The sequence below is a fragment of the Sarcophilus harrisii genome, chromosome 3 (genome assembly GCF_902635505.1).
Source record: "Sarcophilus harrisii chromosome 3, mSarHar1.11, whole genome shotgun sequence".
NCBI lineage: Eukaryota > Metazoa > Chordata > Mammalia > Dasyuromorphia > Dasyuridae > Sarcophilus > Sarcophilus harrisii.
The window spans coordinates 402,577,147-402,595,934 of record NC_045428.1 but is presented as its reverse complement, the minus strand read 5'-3'; the positions used below and the strand labels follow the sequence as shown (position 1 = coordinate 402,595,934).

At 35.4% G+C, this 18,788-nt stretch overlaps 1 protein-coding gene across 2 annotated transcripts in view; it reads left to right on the top strand.

Moving 5' to 3' along the window:
• Window positions 1-18,788, top strand: part of GAD1 (glutamate decarboxylase 1) — a 52,546-nt gene that overhangs the window by 14,929 nt on the left and 18,829 nt on the right. For both annotated transcript variants that reach the window (XM_031960478.1, XM_003763952.3), the window contains exons 5-10: window positions 369-611; window positions 4,822-4,912; window positions 14,498-14,610; window positions 16,125-16,240; window positions 16,325-16,404; window positions 16,639-16,693. In XM_031960478.1, coding sequence (XP_031816338.1) covers window positions 369-611; window positions 4,822-4,912; window positions 14,498-14,610; window positions 16,125-16,240; window positions 16,325-16,404; window positions 16,639-16,693 — 698 coding nt within the window. The remainder of the gene's footprint in view (window positions 1-368; window positions 612-4,821; window positions 4,913-14,497; window positions 14,611-16,124; window positions 16,241-16,324; window positions 16,405-16,638; window positions 16,694-18,788) is intronic.

The window sequence follows — 18,788 nt, the reverse complement described above, 5'->3', positions numbered from 1 at the left end:
TACATTTCCTCCTTTTCTTTTCCAGACTAAACATCGGGGGGGTGGGGGGGGGGTGAAGAGGGACATAATAAGATCACAATTTTAGAGGTTATTAAGTCTAACTTCATTATTTTACAATAAAGAGATTGAGACCTAAGGAGGTTGTATGACTTGCCCAGGAAAACATAATTAATAAGCATACGAGGCAAAATTTTAATGCATTTCTTCTTAACTCTGTGTAATTGCCTAGTTGAGGGAGCATCCCAAAGTGAGTCTGGGAGTTGAGGATAGTGATATAGATAGGAAGGAATGGGAAAGATATCATTGATTCTCAAGCATAAGTCTTCCGCATATTAGATGTTAATTCTTTGCTGTATTTCACCTCTCAGATCTTCTTCCAGCCAAGAATGGGGAAGAGCAAACTGTGCAGTTCCTTCTGGAAGTGGTGGATATCCTTCTCAACTATGTTCGAAAGACATTTGACAGATCAACCAAGGTGCTGGACTTCCATCACCCACACCAGTTACTGGAAGGAATGGAGGGCTTCAACCTAGAGCTATCTGACCACCCCGAATCCTTGGAGCAGATCCTTGTGGACTGCAGAGATACTCTGAAGTATGGAGTTCGAACAGGTAGAGCCCCAGACAAGCAGACACATGGAGATTAAACTCTATCCTCCACATCTTAGTTTTTTCCCCACCTCTGCATGTACACATGGCTCTAAAGAAAGGCTAATAAGAACAAACTATTTCAGTAGGCAATCAGTCACATGTCTGGTAGCCTGTGGGAATGGCACAAACTTTCAGAATCATGGAGAGGGAGTAAATTTCTCTGGAAGTTCTACCTGGCAGTTTGGTATCATGAATTTTTTCCTATCCTGCTTGGGGGAAATCAAATGATTCTGACCATAACTCATCACCATTTAAAAATTTTAGTATTTATTTATATTTTAATTAATTTTTATTTTGAATTTACAGTTTTTTTCCATAAACATATTAGAAAGATAAAAGAAGGTAGATATATGAAAGGACAACTATTAAGTATTGCTTGCTTTTTAAAAAAATATGATGAAATCAACTTGTTGCTTTTGAAGTATCCTACTTGTCTGGACTTTTTTCTGGTCTTTTCTCTTCTTTAAAGAAAAAAAATATGCCTCAGTAACTTCTTTTTTTTCCTTTTCTTTTTTTCTTCTCTTACCCTAACTTTATCCCTCCCTTCTTCTCCCATCCTATCTTCCAACAGGAATAAAGGAAAAGAAAAACAAAGCCTTTTCAATTTACATGCATACATATATGTGTAGATATATAATGAAGCAACCAAATCTCCCCATTATGCTTCTAAAACTGTACTTCTCATTCTCTATCTTAAGTCCATCATTTCTCTCAAAAATTGGACAATAATTTAAGCATCAACTTATACTTGGCAGTTAGGAGACTGGTTTTTCTTGTTCCTTTTTTGGTCTGTGATTTCCATCCCTAGTCCTGACTAATTAACTCCCTCTCTCCCTGTTCCTGCCACTGAGTAGGATTCAGATTCCTGTTTATTTTTTTCTGTTATACAATTTGTGAAATAAAAAAATCTTCAAGCTTCCTTGTTATCTCCATAAAAAAAAAAAAGCCTATGAACTCTCAGCCAAAAATCTCTCCTTCAAGTTAAAGTCCCCATAGGAGCAACCAGGAGGGTGATTCCAAAGACAAAGCAGAAGTTAGAGGTATTGACTCATTACTATGGTTCTTTGTGAGCTTAGCCCAGCCAGCTCATATCAAAAATCAATGGTTTTTTATCTTATAGTGCATATGGCAGAGAAATGTGTATTCATCCAGAGCAAGGAGAAACAAATATATGTCTGGGTAGGTAGATATCTAGAGACCCAAGTCTTGCATTAGACATTCTTTATGAATCTCGTACTAATGAAAGAATAAATTTCATCTTTTAAAAATAAATTTTATTATCTTCAATGAACAAAAATCCACTTTCTCACTTTTTCCCCTTCCATCTCCCGTTTCCTCACTGAAAAAGAAAAAAACAAAAAACTCTCCTAATGAAGTGAATAGTGAATTTGACTATTCACTCCTACATTGACCAAGTACCAAAAAATATAAAAGAATATGCTTTATTCAGCATTTTGAGTCCATGCCCTCTCTGTTAGGAGTAGGGATAGTATGTTTCTTCATCAGTTTCTTGGAATCATAACTGGTCTCTGATAAATCAGAGTTCTTAAGTCTTTCCAGTGTTATTGTATAAATTGTTGTTTCTGCTCACTTCACTCTATAAATTCATGCTAGTTGAAGTTAAATTTCCTGGCACTATTTGGTTATATGAATTTATCTAGAGTACCAAAAAGAAGAGGCTTTGTTTATACAGGTTCCCCAAAGATGCACATTCCAGGTGCTCAGAGGAAGAGGCAGAATTTGGAGAGTTGCCCAAGAGGGTCAATGGTACTTCTTCAGTTCCTAATTACCACTTCTGGTTAACTGAGTTAGCTTGGTCGGCAGCTTGCAGAGCTCTCTGGCCTTTCCAGTTTACATGAGGCATTCAATAGCTGCTGAATATATTCTTTCCTCAGTCCTTAGTTCTTTACTTGAACACAGGTGGACTTCATTCCAGAAGAATGATAGTCATCATTTTAGTGTCCCCAAGCATCCTAGACTTCCTTTGACTTTATTCTGCTGCTTGAATTTGGGTCATTTCACCACCATGTCATTCCACCACATCTTACCTCCACTAAAAACAAGAAAATGTTACTTCTTTCAGGATGAGGGGTAGATATTGGATCTCTCTAACCCTGAGGAGAAGTATAAACAGCCTTTATGAGTCCAACTTCAATGTTGATCAGCACAGAAGCATTTTTTATTTTTTGACCTAGGACAATTTGCTCATCATCCTGGTCATGAACTTAATGTGGACATCTCATCAGCTTAAGTTTGACCACAACTAAAAACTCTCTGTAGCTAGAACATCTGCCCTAGACAATCTAGAGTTGTCTAAATGAACTTTTAGAATCTGGTCCAGCAGTGATAGTTAAATAGATTCCTTTATTAAAATCTTTATATATCACAAGAATTTCCAGTGAAATTCTCCTAGGAACTCTTGGGTACAGGAGGTTACAATTTAAGAAATGCTTCCAAGGTGAACTCAAATGATTAGGTATATTCTAAATGAGTGAATGATAAGTTCAAGGATGTGTCTATAGTCAGCCCAGACATTTAAGTATATTGTTTTATGATTATCCTATCTTCTTTTGCCAAGATTTGTAAATTCATGGATATAAGAAGTTGCCTGCAGCGAGAACTTTTTTCAACTCATGCAGAATTACCTTTTCTAAAGCTTAAGTAAGAAAACTGCCTGAGAAATGAAATGATTTTCCTTTAGTTACACAATCAAATATATGTCAGATCATCTGAACCCAGAACTTCCTTCTAAAGTCAGCTCTCTATGTACTACCCAAGAGTACCAAGCTGAAAGAGTCTTTTCTTTGTCTCTCTCTAAAGGGAAGTTCTCTATTTCCCAACCAATCAATCAATAAACACTTATTAAGCACCTACCAAGTGCAAACAAAGCTATATAAAGCATAAATAGGAAATAATTAACTTAGCGAAGGCTTGTTGATTTAATGAATAACAGCAGAGCAGGTCACTGCCTATTGCTGTGAAATTCAGTATAACAGATTCTCAGGGACTGATTACAGCCATTTCACATTTTCATCAACTTTCAATACCTTTGCCACTACTCTTCTCTTTTCGATAAAGGCTAAATTGTGCTAAGGCAATGACTTTACTGAAGGAAGGACTTTAGCATCAGACATGTTAATAAAGGTATTATGAGAACAAAAGGATGTTAGTCTTTTAGGAATAGTAAATATTCATCACAATACATATGTTATTGGATTTTTATTTTTGTCCCCTTTTTCCAGATAAAGGATACTGAAGTTTTATCTACACAGAACCTTACTATAAGTCCACTGAGTGAAAAGTTGAGTAAGCTAGGTCATTTGGCATCTTGATTTAATTTTTGACAGAACCAACTGGTTTGATTGGATAACTTACCTTTATAAGACACAGAAAATTAACTGATTAACAGTTTTAAAGTCATGTAACAAGGTAGAAGCAGCAGAATCAAGATGTTCCCCTAAATTACAGAACCATTCTCCCTCTCAGTCACGGGAGGTATTAGACTAGTTCAAAGCTGAGTCATTGAATCTTATCTTGATCCAAAGGGGTTTTAAAGAGGTCATACTCGATTGAAATTGCAGGAGTAGTTTAGGTTCTCAAGGGTATTTCATTTTGTTTTACACTGGGAAATTAAACGTGAGAAATTTGCAAACCGAAAAAAGTTACAAGAAGTAAAGCAATTGCCTTTATAATGCTGCAGCTTCTGTTTTATTTTAAAACTGTCCCAGTTTTCAAACTGTTTTGTGGGATATCACTAAGTTTTAAGCTTGATTTTAAAGAAGACTGCCCTTGCATTGTGTGCCCCTTGGTGCTATTGTTCACATGGAGCACAGGGGATGATAGACTATGGGTCTGACAATTCTTGTGGGTTTTTTAGAAATTATTTTCCAACTTTATTTTCACTTCTGAATTTTCTCCTTCCTTCCCCACCACCCTTACCTGGCCAGAAAGCAAGGGGGGAAAAGCCTATTACAAATATCTATAGTTATGCAAAACAAATTCCCATACTATGTCCTAAAAAAGAAAAAAAGAAGGAAGAAAAGAAAATATGCTTCAGTCTGCACTCTGGGTCCATCGACCCTCTATCCAGAGGAAGAAATTCTCATGTTCATGTGGCTGTGTGAATGTCCAGAGTCAAAGTGATATGCATATGTTATTCTTGTCTTACTAGGTCATCCTCGATTTTTCAATCAACTCTCTACTGGACTGGATATAATTGGCTTAGCTGGTGAGTGGCTGACATCAACTGCTAATACCAATATGTAAGTCCTATACCTTTTTCTTCTTTTCTAATTAGCAATATTGATACATCTTTACTGTCAAATTGTATTGTTGGAGACTAATCCCGATCAATTTATTATAAATTGTCAAAGGTTTCTAGAAGAATTTTTTGCTGTACAATCCCTCAGGTGCACAGTTATAGTCATAGAATCATACATATAATGAATAAATAAGTAATACCTAGCATTTATATAGTATTTTAAGGTTTGCAAAACATTTTACATATGTTAATTCTTTTGCCAGAGCTGAAGGGGACCTTGAAAGTCATCTAGATCAATCCTCTCTTATGGATGAAGAAGCTGAAACCTAGGGAAATTGAGCTATTTATCCAAGATCACATAGCTAATAAATAGTAGAAATGGAATTTAGATCCTTTAAATCTAGAATCGGTATCCTTTCAGTGCTGAATATATAGTAGGCCCTCTATGGTTCTGTGACCTTGCACAAGTCATTTAAACTCTCCCACTCTCATTTTCCTTCTTTGTAAAATGGGGATAATAATATCTGTAGGTATCTGACTCAAATAGTTATGAGATCCAAGCAGTTTGCAAACTTTAATGTTTATATAAATGTTAGCTATTATCAACATCATTACCATTCAATAAACCCTTTTGAACTGAATTAATGATATACCTCACTGACAAAAAGATTAAAAGAGATGGTGACTTTAGAGTTTATTATTCAAGTTAAAACAATAGGAAAATGCCCATGTCCTCAGGAGAGGGTAATTAAACAACATTTTTTGCCCTCTGGAATAATCTTGATTCATTTTCCTATTATTAACCAAAATCATTGACTATTGTCATTTAGGTTGGTGATCTTTCTACCTTAAGTTATAACTATACATTCTAAACATTTTTTGGTAAAAAAAATCCAATCAGTTGTTTGATTGAATTAAAAGGATTGTGCAATATCTGATTGTTTAATTGAATGTTACTTTCCCCAAAAAAACTATTAATATTTGTAGTTAGAGTCTTAATATTATTCTCTGTTCTTGTAAATTTATATAAAGCTCTGCTTTTAATTTGTCTAGTGGGCAATTATTACCTCCATGGTCATCCAGCCATGATCCCTAAGTTTCTTTTCTATACGTTTATCCTCAATATCAGTTGTGGCAAACTCATAGAAATGAGGCTATTAAAACAGCACATAAAAGTCCTTTTAGGTTGTATATTAACTTAGAAAACCATTTATAATAACATTATCCATATTCAATTTTTTTTAAAACTTTGTTAAATATTTCTTAGTTATATTTGATCAGATTTGGGAGTGTTGAAACCCATATGTTTGACATCTCTATTCTATCAATCAAACAAATTACAAGTTGGCCTTCTTTTCTGGATAGGACTTGTGGCCAATAGAGCATTTTCCTTTTTTTTTTTTTTTTTTTTAATCAATGCCATAATAGTTCTGTGACTCCAGAACAATGGTTACAACATTCACTAATATATATTGGAAACAGTACCTAATAGACAAATGAGATTCATTTAGATTATCTGGTGGATTTAATTCTTGTTGAGATTCTCAGAGTTTATGTTCATAGTAAAGGAGACTCAGAAAAATGAATTTAGGTAGAGAGGTTATGTGATTTTAAAAAGAAAGTCCTGTTTGACATCAAGATAGAATGCAGATTATTCAAGCTTAAGATGCTTTGTTGTATTTCAAGACCAAACTACTATCATCCCCCAAACCCTAAGGCCATTTTGAAATTGTGTATTGATTTGTTTGTGTTCCCAAAGTGTAAAATGTTGTAAGTCAAATACTTACCAGTTACAGAAAACAAGTTTCTATTAATTAAACAAGTATTCTTGCATAGTTTGCTATTTAAAACTGGCATTAGAATTGAAAAAGTAAGTATCTCAGTACTAAAGTCCTCAGTGGCATATGTCCTGAATAATGACATTGATCTGAAAAATGGAAAATGAAGGGAGCTTTAATTTGCCCCATCTGTGGGGAATGGTTAACATAACGAGGTTTAATAGTGTGAGTGATGAGGCATGCTATTCAGGCACAAGAAACCCAAGTTAAAGGTACCTTGTTATTTAAATGTTCATTTCAAACAAAATTCTCCCTTTGTTCACTTTGTCATTTTTGAATCTGTTATTCTATTTGAATCTGTTTGTGATTTAACATATAATTAATAACATATAATTAATAATTAATATAATATAATAATAATATAATTAACATATAATAAATAAAAGACAAAAATGTACTATAGTAACTAATAACTTTTTAAAATCATGGTATCTACTGCTTACTTAAAAGCATCAGTTGCATTTAAAAACGAATTATTTCATTAGAAAGCTAAATATGAGTCTGTACAGCTATTCTGTCCATGGGGTTTTCCTGGCAAAGATATTGAAGTGGTTCACAATTTCCTTTTCTATTGGATTAAGGCAAACAAAGATTGTGATTTACCCAGAGTCACATAGCCACTAAGTGTCTCAGGTTAGATTTAAATTCAGGTCTTCCTGACTTCAGGTCTAATCCTTTATCCACTGAGCCACCTAGCTGCTTACAAAAATATGAGTTAATAAAACTCAACTACTCAAAGAAATTCTTTGATATCTTCTTGTAGTTAAAAGGTGGCTCTGGGTTCTAAAAGGGCATGCCAATGGAGTATAAATTCTGACAGGTCCTACTAAGCTGGGAAGTCTTCCAACATGGGCCTGGCAAGTATACTGTCTACCCAAAGACCAGCCATGCTAAGTTTAGAGAACTACATAACTGGAAGGGTGACTATCTGGCAATGCTTTATTTATTTATTTATCTTTGGCCACATCAACTATACTGAGCATCGGCTAAGGTATGGGGGAATCCACATGGATGGAAGGAGGTACCCATATCCTTATTAATCTCAGATCTTTTAAAATATTCAAAAAAGAGCTCAGGAAATACAAAAATCAAAAGGCAGTTGTACCTTTTTAAAAATGCCTTAAATTAATTCACTTGACCATCCTTAAAGCATTAGTGCCTATTTTGTCAGCTTTTTGACCTTTTTTTACTATATACAATTTATTTTTATATAAAAATGTGTAACTGGTACCTACTTTTAAATCAATTAATTTATGAAATCATTGTGTTTTGTAGGAAATACATGTTAGTATTAAAATAGCTTAATGAAATGTCATGGCTATCTACAAAAAAAGTTTTGATATTTTTTTCTTCCACATTTTAACATTGGCAAACATAAAAGAAAATTAAATTCTAGTGTTATAGTTGATAATTTTTTAAAAAAAATATACATTCCTTGATCCCTGCTGTGGTCTTTGAAGGCTTCAATTAAGTTTCAAATAAAAAATTAAAGATACCACACCAGCTTTCCTGTATTGTTTTTACATAAACTTTTTTTTATATGACTATCTCTGAGTAGGCACACAGATAAACTTTTCATGTTGTTTTACATTTTCATATGTAAGCCAACCCTTGACTGTTTTTTCTCCTAACATATCTGGTTAAAATGTCTAAGTAATTAATATTAGCTTACCTTTGAAAATTTATGACCCAAATACCTTCTTCAAATGCTTTTCCTTTAGCAGGAAAATCACACAAATTTTCTTTGTTTTTTCCCCCTTTTCTCTTCTTTCCTAATCTAAGTTGAGCCACGAAATGCTAAAATATATTTTACCTATTGAAGGTCAAAGCAAAACCTTTTAATGGCATGTGGTAATTGCAGCTGTACTGCAGAGTGGATATTTAAAAAAAATATGATACAATTCCAACGGATCAATAGAGAATGTTATTTAAAATAGTGAAATCGTTTCTGTCAGTTCTCAAGACAAGGCATTGTCTAGAAAAGAGGTAATAACTATTATCTAGAAATTGTTCTAAGCCAGTTCTATGAGAGGATCATGAAATGTGGCAGAAAGGTCAAGTTCTTTTGGGGTGAATTACCTCCCTGCTGACAGTCATCGCCTCCATCTGGATGCAGTGTTCAGACTATTTCTGGGGAAAGATGGAAAAAAGAATCAAGCTTTTCCAGGTAGGGTTTGCATCAATGACACACTCATTACCTGAGCTACATTTTCAACTGCTAGGCAATTATTAGGAAGAATAATGACTATATTCCACAATTCTGTAGGTTTGTAAAGTGTATTCCCCTGTAACATCATTAAAATGGCTACCCAAGACATTTCTGCATTGTTAGCACAGAAAAGATATCTATTTATTTCAGTTTGCTTTCATCCCATCAGCATATGCCCTCTGTTTCAGGACACAGGCTCCCAAGCCAAAAGTCCAGGGCAAATCCATGAGGAGGGATTTCAGACTAATGTGTTGGATGCTACCCCTCACTTCCCACCCCCTGCAAGGGCATGTGGTTTTCCAGAACTGTTTGATACCTATGTTGTTTTTGTCATGGAGTCAGTTTTCTCATGTCCCCATTCTTTGTGACCCCATTTGGGATTTTCTTGTCAAAGATACTAAATTATCTTATCTTTTTCTTCTCCCTCATTTTACAAATGAGGAAACTGGGGTAAATAGTGTTAAGTGACTTGCTTAGGATTATACAGCAGCTAGTAAATATCTGAGGCTGAATAGGAACTCAGTTTTTACTGACTTCAGGCTCAGCAGTCTAGCTACTTTTGCTACTTAGCTGCCCCTTGTACCTTTGTTTCTGCCTACAAATGCTTATAGACAATACTCAGATATAGTGACAAGATCATTCATAGCTCCTACATCATTTTATTAGTAATTCAAGCAGCCAAGCCGATGATTTCATAGAAATTGCAGTTGAGAAATTTTCCCTGCAAGTTGCCATGATATTGTTTGCCTTGCTACATTTTGTCAGGAAAGTGCACATGATCAGCAATTCATTACCTAGGAGAAAACTGCAGGGAAAACTGGGGAAGGTGGTCAACTCTGCTTTGGCTTAGTTAGCAGAACAACAGGAATCTCCTATGTACTTCTCCTTCATTCTACTGCCCTATCCTTCCTATCTCTGTTACTCTCTGATCTTTTTCATCATTTTCCTCAAAGATAATTTTAGACTCTCAAAGGACTTTACAAGTCATCTAGTCATCCTAGGTAGTGATCCCCTCTTTGATATCCCAACAGACAGACCAATATCCATATTGTCAATGATACTATTTCACAGTCCATTCCATGTTATATGCTCGAATTATTTGGAAGGTCTTCCTTAAACTCAGACAAAATATGTATTCCTTCTCCTACATAGTTCTAATTCTTCCAACTGGAACTACACAGAAGAAGCCCACTCACTCTCCTGCACCCTTTCAAATATTGGAAGACATTATCTTGCCTCCTCTTAGTTTCCCTTCAGTTTAATATCCTCAGAACCTTCTAATGACATGGTTTTGAGTTCCCACACTACCCTGTTCATCTGCTTTTGAAAATGCTCCAGCTTGTTATTTTTGTTCTTAAGCTGTGGTAATCAGAAGTGACTCCACAATACCGATGTGATCTGATTAGCCCTATTATCTCCCCCCAACTCTGGAACTATATTCTAAATTTTATGAAGTAGTTAAACTAGAGGGGAAGAAATTCTCTGAGTGAAATACAGTAAATGACTCACCTCCACCTTGCTCCTAAGATGGGAAGGTCAGAGAAAGTTCTACATATAATCTTTTGATAGGGAATCACCCCAGATATTTGGGCCATTACAGAAAGTTTAGTCACCTTCCCTGATGAATATATAGAAAAACTCAGGCTATCCTCAGTGTTGTATTGACTCAAATTAGTCAACTCAATGTATTCATTTCTTGCTTCTAGGGCTCAGTTCCTGTATTTCAACCTAGACCCTTGTCTAAGGTCCTGATTTCTTATTCTCTGCTCTTCCCACGTTCTCTTCTTACAATATAACTTGCTGCAGGTTCCTGACTTGAATTCTGATCTCTTGATGTCCATAGTGGTTCTCACCTATCCTACAGGGGACAGCCTCAATCAGAAAACAGGCAGAATGAAGTTCTTCTGACCATTCATGGTTTCCTCTTAGGGGGGGATATCAGAGCTGGCATCAGCAGTCAGAAGATACAAAATTATCCTAGAAAACTGGACTTGCTTGCCAGATACTAGGGAAGGATAGGGCTGAGATCAGGCACCAAGAACAGAGAGCTAACCTGAAAGGGAAGTGTCCTACCAGGATCAAGTAAGGGTTTTCAAGTAGATTGTAGCAAAATTCAGGAGTAAGAGGCATGGAATTAGACAAACTATATCATCAGAGTAAGATTAGAAAGATGGATACATGATAGATAAATAGATAAATGACTGATTTATAGATAGATAATGGATACTCAAATATATGCATGCATACATAGATGATAGATACACACATAGATAAATGATAGGTTGATATATAGATAGATGATAGATACTTAGATAAATATATAGATTGATAGATAAATAGATAGATGATAGATAACAAACATTTATTAAGTGCCTATTATATGCAGTACATTGTGCTAAGCACTTTATAGTTATCTCACTTTATCCTCATAACTTACTGTATTATCATTATCCCAATTTACAGATGGAGAAACTGAGTCAGAAAGAGGTTAAGTGACTTGTCTATCACACAGTTAGTAACTAAGGTTCTAAGCCAGAGTTGAAAAGAGATTTTCCTGATCCAAAGCCTGTGGGTGTTCTATCCTTTGTACTGCTTAGTTGGCTGTAAGACTTGAGAATTGAGGAGGAAGCAGAATTGGTTGGTACCAAATTCTCTTGTTATTGAATTCTCTAAGCTTTCAGTTTTTTTAAATTAAATGTCTTTTTTTTTTAAATGTCAAGCATTTTATTTTTTCTCCCTCCCATTTTCCCGTTGCAAAGACAAAAGAAAAAAGAAATCTCTTCTAATAAATAAGCACAGTCAAGAAAAACACATTTCTATATTAGTCATTCCAAAAACCATATACCTTGTTCTGTATATCCATCACCTCACTCTCTGGAGGTGGGTAGCATTTTTTCATCATTGACCTCTGGACCCACTGTTGACCACTGCACTGATCAAAGTTTTTAACTTTTTCAGAATTGTTCATTTTTACAATGTTATATTATAATGAGTTGGTCTCCTACTTCCTAAACTCTGTTTCCAAATCCTAAGAGTGCTGGTTAGCCACCATGGTCCAAGGGCAGGGACAGGCCAGAAGTCAACACGAACAAACTTGTACCTGATCCACCTGAGTAAGCAACTAGGACAGGAAGATCACCAGCTCAGACAAACCAAAGGCTAATTAGACCTGGTCTAAAGCCAGGCAAAGGGCAAAAAGCTACAAATCATGACGTCCCCTTCCTGTCCTTTCTCCCTTGTCCATCTGGTTCCTAACTGATCATCTGACTTGGCTTGGCTACCAGTGCACTCTGTGGTCAAGGTTGACCAATCCTTGATAAGTTTCTGATCTCCTGGGTTTCTGACTCAGTTTGTTCCTCACCTTACCAGACAGGTCAACTCTAACAAGGCTTCTTAAGACATTTCATGTGTATCTATTATCCCCACTCTGGCCAGCTCACAGCAGTGATACCAGCATCTCTACAGTGCTAAAACAGTTCATCCTCCCAATGGGTTTGGAAGCTCACATACGCCCTGTGCCAGCTCACTTGTTCACTGATGTCACACATCATGAGTTTGCAACTTGGTACTTTAAATAGCACAGGTCTTACCAGGAACCCTTCTCTCTTCTTCTTCCTTTATGACAGCCAGTCTCCAGCATGCCATCAGACATAAGGGATTGTTGGTTGCCATGATGATGGGGCTCAGAGCAGAACCAAAGCATGATTGTGGCCCTCCAGAGGTGATGGTAATTAAAAAATGACAACCAAGTATTCTTCCTCCTAATCCGAAGAGTAGTGAACAGATTCTTTTTGGTTAAAAAATTCTACCACAAAAAAATACCACCAGCAATGTCATGAGAGCTCTCTAGGATCATTTTTCTCTTATTTCTACAACTGTCATTAAATTGATTGCAGTGTTTCCCCCCTGCTCTTGGAATTGTTGCTTGCATCTTATGTCTGAAAATGGGCTTTCAGACATTAAAAAATTTCATTAAGGCCGACAAAAATTCCACTTGGCCCACATTCTCATGGCCCCACCCTCGCTGACTGATATTGCAGCTTCCCCTCCCTCGGCAGATTCACCTTCTCTTGATCTCCACGTGACAAGGCATCAGCCTTCAGCTCATAATCAGAGACTACCGCAAAGACACAGATGCTCAAGGAGACCAAGCAAAATGGATAGCAAAGAGCAGCAGAGCATTTTAAATATCTTTCGGGCCTGCTGCTTAATTTTCATTAGGCCTACCTTGATTTTTTAGGCCCTGAATTCAGGGACATACACTTATTTTCATAACTGGATCAAGAGGACCACTTGGCAGTTCATAACCTACTGCTGGAGATTCAGTTTGGCATAAGACAAGCACCACATGCTAGGCCATCTGATGCCCTTTGCCTATAGTAGATAGAAATACCAGTTGACTGTTTCTTGTTATTTGTAATTGGCAATTAGAAAATCATCCTTTATAATTACTCTTGACAGATATTGACTACATGGCACTGTCGAAACAAAATTGTCCTTGGGGATTATCAGTAGAAAAAAATCCACATGGATAATTGCACTTAGATTTTTAAAACCCAAGCCAATATTTCTAATTATTTTCACAGCTAGCTTTCTGATGTTCATGATTTAAAAAAAAAAAAAAAAAAAAAAAAAACTTAGGATTTTTGGCATCATCATTTCATATTATATAAGTATAAAATTGGCAGTTATGGAATTTTTTCTTTGCAGTCTAATTTTATATAGAACTGTCAATATATCTATAATGAAGATGTGCATTGTCATATAATCCTAGGCTAAAAGGGACCCAGAGAAGTTGCCTAGTCCATCCCTATGCCTGCAGGTAGGACCATATCCAACTAATCAGGAATCTCTTATTCTCTTAGTGACCATTTTTAAAAAAATAGATGATAAGGAAAAATATCAGCTGGCAGGTTTATCTAATTTGTTTCTCACATAATTGTCCCTCTTTAGGTTCAATGGGAACACAAAAAAATTTCACAAAATGATTTGTGAATAAATCATAAATTTTCTTAAAGTTAATTTATAATTTAATCTTCCTGCCTATATATATATATATATAATAATGGGATGTGTAAAAATAAAAAAACAAAAACCCATTATATTTGCTGTATTCTTACTGAGGCTTTATCTCTATAATTCCTGAACTGCTCAGTTCAGTGAAACTTATGGTAAATCCAGTAGGGGAAAGAAATCAACAAAACAAATTGGTTGAACTGACTACTAGTCTCTAATAGTTCCGTATAGGTTCAGGCAGAGTCTTTCAAACAAGTATTGGTATATTGGTATGCTTAGTGTTTTCAAGTAGTGTCTACACTGGCAGATTGAAGTGAAGAATTTTAATTATCTGGGAAATTCATCCAGATAATTAATTTTATGGTGTCTGGCAACTTTTGACTGGTGACTGGTCCTCAATAAAGATATTTCATTAGAGATTTTGGAAGAACTTTCTGAAGAAATACAACTTCCTCTAATTCAGTTCCTGAAATTAGTGGTTTGTCCTCTTTGTTCATCTTCTTTTTCCCCACCATTTTTTAAGGTTTACATATGAAATTGCCCCAGTGTTTGTCCTCATGGAGCAAATAACACTTAGGAAGATGCGAGAAATTATTGGATGGTCAAGTAAAGATGGTGATGGCATTTTTTCACCTGGTAGGTTTATTTTTCTTTGTCTCATTTCATTAAAGCCACAAAGTTTAGAGGTCTGTTCTTTGGCTTGGGTGAGGATACTTGACAAAATTCATCCAAAGGTCTGATGGAAGCTTATTGAGAGTTTCCTGAAGTTTTTCTAGTCCTCCAGATTTCTTCCTTTCAGAGATGCCTGTCTATATGATGCCTTAAACAACTGGTTGGTTTAATCAGTTAAATCAAACTATTGGGTCAATTCAGAGGAAACAAAACCAAGCCAGCCCAATGAATATTGGACTTTCATCCAAAATAATAGATCTGATAATCTTATGTAAACACAAAATGATTTTTAAAAACAAGCACAAGTGCTTGTTTTAATGAGTAAGATTTAAGGACTTTTATTTTTAGGTTTAAGGATTTAATTTAAGGAATAAGTTATGAGTATGCTGTGCTCTGGTTTGGGTAGGGTCTATATATGATACCCCAAAAGTCTTAGTGCAGTTATAAATTTATATATTTAAATTTCAATTGTAGATTGTAAATTTTAAAATTGTGTTTGCAAAGTAAATTATGCACTTTAAAGAATTCACAACTATTCTTTTGCAAATATCTAGTTAATTTAGATTATGTAATATCCAGATAGTTGGAGTAAGGAAAAAATGGGGTGTTTTTTTTGGTCTAAATTGATTAAATTATTGCGTCAGTTTCTGGATTTCACTTTCTCTGTAGACAAAGGTTCTGTTTTTGTCTAAGTTTTCTAAAAATCACTTAATTTCAAACAGAAATATAAATGATTGACCATTCAGTGCTCTTTGAGGAGACTTGGTATTCAGTCTTCCTACATGCATTTATTAAATACCTACTGTATTCAAAGCATTATGGAAGATACTAGAGATACAGTGACAAAAGGTCTTCTTTCAAGAAACAAGTGGATTGGGGAACTGAAAATTCAGGAGGCAAGAATTTTCAGGAAGTTCCTTTGTTTTCTCTCTGACTTCATGTCTATAACTTTTCTGTGCCTCAGTTTCTTTGTCTATAAAACAGTAATAATAATACTTATTATTGCACAATTTCTTGGAAAGCACAAGTAAAATGTTTCCATGGGAATAGCTTCAACCTATCACAGTGCCTGACATATAATAAGCACTCAAATTACTGATTGACTTTATGATTGAGTCATTGATCAGCCTCATATTGAAAACAGAAAGATTATATTCCTTGATTACTACTGCCATCACTCCCTTTTTCACTTCTGCTCAATTTGAGAAAGGTAGGCCAAAAGCCAGTTTACAAAGATGAATCTAATAATGAAAATTTCTACCCCCAATACAGATGGGAGGATAGAAGTTGGGACCATAAGGGCCCCAGTATCCCCATAAAGGGGATAGCTCAGTGTGTCCCAATCCAACAAGATATCATTCCTTCCCATTTTTCTTACCCTCTCTAATATTGTAAAATTCAAGCACTGACTTTGTTGTTTGGGGAAATAGCGAGCACAATGACAACCCCCCCTTAACGCAAGGCTTATTTGGTTATAGGGGGTGCCATATCCAATATGTACAGCATCATGGCTGCTCGATATAAGTACTTCCCAGAAGTCAAAACCAAAGGCATGTCAGCTGTTCCTAAACTGGTCCTCTTTACCTCCGAACACGTAAGTTATAGCTCCTGCTCATGGACTTTAGTCTATCCTAAATGAAGGTCTTCCTTGTCAATACATGGCTCTTTTTTGTTACAGAGTCACTATTCAATAAAGAAAGCGGGGGCCGCACTTGGCTTTGGAACAGACAATGTGATTCTGATAAAATGCAATGAAAGGTAGGAGGGGAGAGTGACTGCTAAATTTTTTGATGTATTAAATGTGTTCATCTGTTAATTTTGTTTTACTGTGCTTAAGGGCTGGTTCAGTGCAATGTGCCAAGCTGCTAATGAGCTGGTGAAAATATCTGATTAAATTACTTTCTTCTGCATCTGAAGCTCCTTCACATGCAGCCTTGTTGATGCTTCTTTAAAAAAAAAAAAAAAATCTATCTCCTTCTGTTATAATTACAGGGGGAAAATCATCCCCGCTGACTTGGAGACAAAAATTCTTGACGCCAAGAAAAAGGTGAGTGTGGTAGAAAAGTCTAAACAAGAGTCCGCAATCCAGAGCAAGCCTGAATACTTAGTTACCCACACATTACTGTGAGCAAGTCATTTATTCTCCCTCAGCTTCAGTTTCCTCGAATTAAAAAAAGGATAAGATTTATCTTATATTCCTACCTTATAGTTTGTTGTAAGGAAAGAGTTTTGTAGTATGATGTTATGGAAAGGCCAGTGGACCTGGAATTAAAAGTCTTGGATTTGATTCCCAGCTCTGACTTAGCCAAGCCATTTAATTTTTGTGAATCTCAGTTCCTCATCCAGATAAATAGTTTATTGTGATAAAGGCTTTAAAAGACAATGTGCTATGTAAATGTGAGTTGTTAGAGTAACATAATACAAATAACCTCTAGTATTTATATTTTTAAGTCTAGTTTTGCTCTAGAAATCAAAAAACATTTTTAAACTAAAACATTATTTCATGAGAAATAGCCTTTTGCAGTAGATGATGGCTTTCACAATCAGGAAAAATCTGCATTCAGATCCCATCTCTGATACCTATTGACAAAATCCGATCTGTTGGTGCCCTCAGATAACTCTTTAAGATGACAAGTTGCATAGCAGGTCCTGAACTATATTGGTAGAGGGAATTTTCCTGTTGGAATTACCAATCAATCAAATCATAAGTACAGACTCCCAAAATATCATTTAATGTTACCTCTAACATTTTTTTCTTCAATTTTTGTTGATTTCCAATTAACAGGTTGACTTGGATCTCTATCAAACTCTTGTCTATATGATGCACAAAAAAGCCACTTGAAAAGTGAAAAATTCAGCCAAAAATCAGTTATTTTGTCCCCATTATGCTAAATAACTGTATTTTTGTTCTTCCTTTCTTCTGAACTTCCTTTTTTTTTTTCTTGCTCAGTTGCTTGCTTGCTTAAGTATCCTATGGAACACAGCTTTATTTAACTTTTAACTTGCTTTTTATATTGGTACAATCTCAGTTTAACATTGGAGTCTGTTTAGCAGAGCTATTCTCATGTTCTAGTTTATGGCATATAGTAACATGTCTTTGCTGATCTAATCTCAGCAAATTCTATTAAGTGAAAAATCTTGTCGAACAGATGTATTCATAAAGGCCCTGCCATGTTACAGTCAATCCATTTAACTATAGTGTTGTTGTGGTTTAGCATTCTTGCCTTCTGCTGTAACCATATCTATTTTCTGGGCTTTCAGTTAGACTGAAGAGAAAAATAGATGAGAAAGAAAGAAACTGCTAAAGTTTGGGCAAGAATAATTCAATAATAATTTCAACTCAACATACATTTATTAATGACCTGCTCTATGTAAAGTAAATGATAAACTCTGGGGCTAGAAAGATAAAAATAAAGTCTTTGTCCTCAGAGAGATTACATTCTATTCAGGCCTTATTACAGGCATGGCATATAGTCCAAGGAAAATGGAAGTGGAGAAGAACATTAATAACAGGAAGGCTCATGGAAGGCTTCTTGGAGGAGGGGACATCTGAGTTGAGTCTTAAAGCAAGATAAGAATTCTGAGAGGATGGGATGAGGAAAGGTAGTATGCTAGGTATGGAGGAATGGCTTGCACAGAGGCATGAGGTGGAAGTGGAGCTAAGGTACCTCAAAACTCTTGACTCCCAGATGTCTCTAAATTCATTCCAATTCTATTTCAATACTTCTTCCTTTCTTGTTTATGTATTTTGATATATCTAATATTTCAAGTTCCAAAAATGAATGGATTTTTGTAACTAATTACTACATTAACATAATCATAAACCAAAAACATTTTAGAAAGGATGCCTACTAAGAGGAATGGACAATATCTATATTTAAAAAAACCCACAGAGGTCTTATATGATGTCATTGGACAGTTTGGCCACTTTACATAAGAAGCAGCAGGAAATACTAGTAATAGCCCTTAAAATTAGATGACCTAGGTCTCCTTTCTGTGCCTCAATTTCCTCATCTGAAAAATGAAGCAGCTAAATTTCGATGATCCCTAAGGTCCTTTCCAATTCTATACCTATGATTCTATGAATTATGTCTTGGTCACTTATCAATTATCCCAATCTGAAGCATTTTTAATATGTTTTT